This window comes from Panthera pardus, unplaced genomic scaffold (genome assembly GCF_024362965.1).
Source record: "Panthera pardus isolate Hobbes unplaced genomic scaffold, ASM2436296v1 HiC_scaffold_12, whole genome shotgun sequence".
Taxonomy (NCBI): domain Eukaryota; kingdom Metazoa; phylum Chordata; class Mammalia; order Carnivora; family Felidae; genus Panthera; species Panthera pardus.
Window position 1 is genome coordinate 51516038 of NW_026526677.1, and position 6000 is coordinate 51522037.

Sequence of the window (6000 nt, forward strand, 5' to 3'; positions counted from 1 at the left end):
TTGCTCTATTTATTTTATCCACAGAACATATCAGTTCTTACATTTATATCTCTATCGTGTATATTCAAAGTCCTGAGAAGTACCGTATTTACTACCTGTATCCTTCTACTAGGATGTAACTTCTTAAGATTAGGGCTTCTTTTTGTCTGTTTTGGTCAGGGAGCTATTTCAAGCATCTAGAATAGTGCCTGTCACATCGTAGGTGCTCAATGAATATCTGTGAAAATAATGAATTTAACATAAAAGAGATGGGGTCTCTGATAGATGGTTTTCCTGAAAAATGGGATCTGTAGAGCAGATGGAGGGACTGGTCTTAGATAAGAAGTAAAGAAGGAATGAGCAAAGATGTCAGAAGGTGAGCATAATGACTTGATAGGGGGAAGTTGAATAAATATGTATCCTAGAGCTTCATTTGTAAAATAGAAGGTAAAATTGTGCTGAGTGTCATAGTGGGAAGTTGAATAAATATGTATCCTAGAGCTTCATTTGTAAAATAGAAGGTAAAATTGTGCTGAGTGTCAGAGAAAAGAGTGAGGATGGCAGATTGGAGATCAGAGGCAAGAGTCTTTGAGAAACGTGGAGAGTGAATTGATTTAAAACATTGTGTAGGATAGCCATTGTTTGTGAACGAGTTGAGCTCCATGACCATAAATTTATGGCAGTAATCATTTGTCTTCTTTTTATTAAGTTTATTTTATTTTATTTATTTGAGAGAGACAGTGTGAGTGGGAGAGGCAAAGAGAGAGGGAGAGAGAGTCCCATGCAGGCTCCGTGCTACCAACACAGAGCCTGATGCTGGGCCTAAGCCAAAATCAAGAGTTGGACACTTAACTAACGGAGCCCAACTGAGCCACCCAGGTGCTCCTCATCTGCCTTCTTTTGTGAGTTTTCTCCAACAGGGCTCAGCTGCTCAGGTGCAAATAAGAAAGTCCCATTAGTTTTCTTCTGAAGGCAATATTAGGAACTTCTCCTATATACCTGAGTACATATCTTTTTTGTTTTAATGTTTATTTATTTATTTGGGTGGGGGGCATAGAGAGAGAGAGAATCTTAAGCAAGCTCCATGCTGTTAGCCCAGAGCCCTATATGGGGCTCGATCATACAAATCATGAGATCATGACCTGAGCAGAAATCAAGAGTTGGATGCTTAACTGACTGAGCCACCCAATCGCCCCAAGTATGTATCTTTCTTATGGCTGTAACACACTAAACTCTAATGGCTTGTTCACTTGTTTTTATCTTCTTCTCAAGACTTTGAATAGGGAAATATGACTTTTTCTTCTTTATATTTTCAAAATGCAGTGTGGGACCAGGCACCCATTAAGTATTCAATAGATCTTTCTTTTAACTATTAACAATACTATAAATTGTTTATGATTTGTTGAATTGTTTAATATTATATCCTTTTTTGACTCTTAAGGGAATTAAAATTTAGATAATCTGAGGTTTGCTTCAGATTATATAAAGTTAGTCAGAGATAGATCATGGACTAAAATTCAGGTCTTAAAATTATATGTCCCAGTGGTCTGTAGTTTTCTTCATGCTTTAGTACACTCTGAGTACTGGGGCCCCTTTGTCCATGTCAAGTCTCTTGTTATGTTACTCTTTTGTTTTCTATGATTCCTAAAATATCAGAAATGAATGAGTGTGCATTTACATGTAAAAATTCCTTCACAACATTGTACTGTAATTGTTCCAGTTTAGGCTAGGTGCTTCTATACTGCCTCACAACTGGGGTAAAAATGACCTCCCTGAGAGAGTTGTTAAAATTCATTAAAGGATAACTCCTTTTTAGTGGAGGAAGAAGTCAAATTTGAGTTATATTTTACTGTGGTAATTTTTCCCACACATATAACCAACTACTTTATTGGAGATCTGGGGGTTTTGGCCCACACAGTACATAATAAATCAGAAATCACTACTAAACACCTCGGAAATTTCACATCTTGTGCTTTTCAGTTCCCTAAATTCTGCTTTTCCCTTTCCAGGTCATCTCTATTGGTCTCCTCGAAAAAGATGTTTCTCTTTTCAGATTAATTTTGTTTATAATCTCAAGCCAACTTCTATCTCTATTTTTCTCTTTCTTCTATCCTCACTTGTGAAGAAAGTGTTTTTAAATTTCAGTTCTCTCTTTGATCCTATTGTGCTTTAGGAAACCTTCTGAGTTGTTGAATCTCCTGAGTCCCCACTCTCAAGGTAACTTCTTAAATGCAACTTGTGTTCAGCAATGTCCATATTGAGGAGGGTTTTCAGAGTCAAGGAGTAGAGAGAATTAATCAAGTAACACTTCTGACAGTATCAAAATTTTGAACCAGTCTTTGAAGAAGATATAGATGAACTGTACAAATTAATTTGGAATCAAATGTGAACCATTTTATATGTATATATAAAACCATTATATATGTATATATAAAGGCATTTTATATATACATATATACATGTACACATGTATATATAAAATAGTATAGTATATAGTATATATGTATATATAAAATACTATTATTAGGAGCCATCTAAAAAATAAAAATGTGCTTAATTATTCAAGAGAGCAGACATTCTTCATTCAATTTTTAAGTCCATGGCCCTAAAAATAGGCAAGTAATTGTTAACTACTTTGGCCAGCATCCTGAAAAGACCATCCTGAAGAGTGCACCAAAGGCAGCAATTCTCCTGGTCAGGAGGGTGTTTTCCAGTTGATATTTTATTTTCTCCAGAATTTTAACTACGCTGCTTCCCTGTCCTGCCCTTGGCACTTGTTCCAACCATGATGGTCTTTTGCCTTATAACAGCCTGTGAAACCTGGAAATATGCTGATAAGGAAAGTATTTACTCCTAGTACTACCTGACGACATTTCTCACCTAGATCTGTGGGACTAAATCCTGAACCTGACCTCATGACTCTGCTTTAAGATTCATTGTTTGTCTGTTTTGTGCTTTTACCAACTATTAAATCCTTTTTTATTTTTACAAGATTCTTATAATTATCACTTATTTCATCCAGTTGACAATCATAACTTATGTAATGATTTCCTCACTCTTAAGTATCATAATGTTATGAACCTCTTCATATATATGGTTTCTGGTATTAGTTTGAATTAAATTCTCATGAGTAAAATTATCTTAATAAAGGGTATTATTGTTTTAATGACTCTTAAACTTGGTATAGGGACTTTATAAACATTAACTTTAGCAAAATACATTAATTATTATTAGTTTATCAAAGAGAATTAAAATTTTCCTTTAACCACAGTTCCTTTTTTAAAATTTTTTTTAACGTTTATTTATTTTTGAGACAGAGAGAGACAGAACATGAACAGGGGAGGGGCAGAGAGAGAGGGAGACACAGAATCTGAAACAGGTTCCAGGCTCTGAGCAGTCAGCACAGAGCCTGACGTGGGGCTTGAACTCACGGACCATGAGATCACGACCTGAGCCGAAGGCGGACACTTAACCGACCGAGCCACCCAGGCGCCCCTAACCACAGTTTCTAATGCTATAATTTTGTAAGTGGGAAATTATGGTGCTGGGAGAGAATTATATATATATGACAGCTCAAGCGTTTTTGAATATACAATGATATTAGAGGAATAGAGAGGGTATCTCTTCAGCCTCATTTATGTTTGCCACTATTTTTTTAAAAATTTTTATTTAAATTCTAGTTAAAGTACAGTGCAATATTGGTTTCTTTGGATTCTTAACGTTGTGTCTTTGGTGGATTTGTTTTCAGGCTCTGTTCTGACATCTGATTTTCTGGGGAGGATCTTGTGGCCTTTCAGGACTGCCAAATCACACCCTGGGACCAGATTGTGGCACTAGGGTTAAGTTTAATGATAAAGTACCTACAGCCTGAGGGCCCCTTGCTACTAATGTGGATCTCATTCTTTGATTTGTGCTATTTTCATTAAATCCTTTGTCTTTTGGTGTCTTAGTCATGTCAAAGGAAAATACCACCTATGTTAGTGAATTCATCCTGGTGGGCTTCCATACTTCCCCTTGGCTACAGGTTCTGCTTTTCCTTCTCTTCCTCATCACCTACCTGTTTGTGCTGCTGGAGAATTTGGTTATCATTCTCACTGTATGGGTTACTGGGTCCCTGCACAAGCCTATGTACTATTTTCTGGGCACCATGTCCTTTCTGGAGACTTGGTATGTATCTGTCACAGTCCCTAAGATGTTGGCTGGATTCCTACTTCATCCCAATACCATCTCCTTCCTGGGATGCATGATCCAACTCTATTTCTTCATCTCACTTGCCTGTACTGAATGTGTGCTCTTGGCTACCATGGCCTATGACCGTTATGTGGCTATATGTTGTCCTCTTCGTTATCCAGCCATGATGACCACAGGATTTTGCGTTCAGCTGACCATCAGTTCCTGGGTGAGTGGCTTCACCATCTCCATGGCAAAGGTATACTTCATCTCCCGAGTTGCCTTCTGTGGCAATAATATCTTGAACCATTTTTTCTGTGATGTTTCTCCTATCCTCAAACTGGCCTGCATGGATTTTTCTATGGCTGAGATGGTGGACTTTGTGCTAGCCATTCTCATTCTTGTGTTTCCCCTCTCAGCCACTGTCCTTTCCTATGGCTTCATTGTCTCTACCATCCTGCACATTCCGTCAGCCACTGGGCAGTGGAAGACCTTCTCCACCTGTGCCTCTCACCTTACAGTGGTGGTCATCTTCTATACAGCTGTGATCTTCATGTATGTCCGACCTCGAGCCATTGCTTCATTCAATTCTAACAAATTGATCTCAACCATTTATGCAGTCTTTACTCCCATGCTCAACCCTATTATCTATTGCCTGAGGAACAAGGAGGTCAAAGATGCCATCAGAAAAACCATGTCTAGTGGCCAAGCCCTTTTCTTGAGAGATTGTCTTTGCTAAAGAGACTCAGACATGCCTTCTCTTTTCATTTAACTTAATCTCAAAAAAACACCTACATTAGGTAAAAGTCTGCAATTATAAACACACTGACTTAGTACACAATTGAAGGATAAGAGGCAAAAAAAAAAAAATATCAGAGGAAATCTCCTTTTCTTTCAGGCCTTAATTAAATGCTTCTTTTTCTAACGTAGTAAGTGAAATAACCAGAACTTTAAGAGACATATATTGGTACTGGAGTTTTAAAATAATTTTATTTTTATGAAGATGCTAAGAAATAATCAGTTATTATCCAACTAGTTTTTATAGTTCTATCCATTTTGATTTTGTTTTGTTTTTATTAATTTTTTTAATTTTTTAAAATGTTCTATTTATTTTTGAGAGACAGAGAGACAGAGTACAAGTGGGGGAGGGGCAGAGAGAGAAGGAGACACAGAATCAGAAGCAGGCTCCAGGCTCTGAGCTGGAGCTCAACTTTTGGTTAGTCAGCACAGAGCCCAATGCAGGGCTCTAACTCACAAACCATGAGATCATGACCTGAGCCCAAGTCAGACGCTTAACCAACTGAGCCACCCAGGCACCCCAGTTTTGTTTTGTCTTAAAAGCCCTCTTTTTCTTAGGGGGAGTAAACAAAAAGAGGTTCTGCTATCATTAACTTCATGGCTAGGACCTGTTTATTGCTTCCTAGAGGGTTAGGGGCCTGGTTCCTTTTGTAATTAATTGACGATATCTCATTTTAATCACTTTCTCAAATTTAAGAAAATATGAAAGAAAAACTTCTTTTAGGCTGTAACAGAAATACCACAAGGTAGACAGCATGCAACACTTATCATGGCAGAGAGAAAGCAAATTTAACATACATTTGTGTGTATATATGTGTTTGTGTGTATAAATATAGTTATATATTATTATATGCAGCATTTACACGTAACAATTATGTAATTTTAGAACATAAAAATGTATAGTTTCAATAAACTATATGTATTTAATATATAACTTCATGCTTTAGTTTTCTTCCTTTGTTGGAATTTCTACATGTGTAATTTTTCAGATGTTATAAAGTCAGCAGCTAGACCTTCAGAAAACCTAGTAGCAATTCATTAAAGCCCATTCCT

At 37.0% G+C, this 6000-nt stretch overlaps 1 protein-coding gene across 1 annotated transcript; it reads left to right on the forward strand.

Annotated features, from left to right (window-relative positions):
* Nucleotides 1–3931: 3931 nt before the first annotated feature.
* On the forward strand, nt 3932–4888 carry LOC109271031 (olfactory receptor 6). The gene has a single exon (XM_019456062.2). It carries the CDS (start codon nt 3932–3934, stop codon nt 4886–4888), a length of 957 nt encoding a protein of 318 aa, XP_019311607.2.
* Nucleotides 4889–6000: the final 1112 nt, after the last annotated feature.

What these genes read in the sequence shown, in the direction of transcription:
- LOC109271031 (XM_019456062.2), top strand. Translation starts at nt 3,932, where the DNA reads ATGTCAAAGGAAAATACCACCTATGTTAGTGAATTCATCCTGGTGGGC.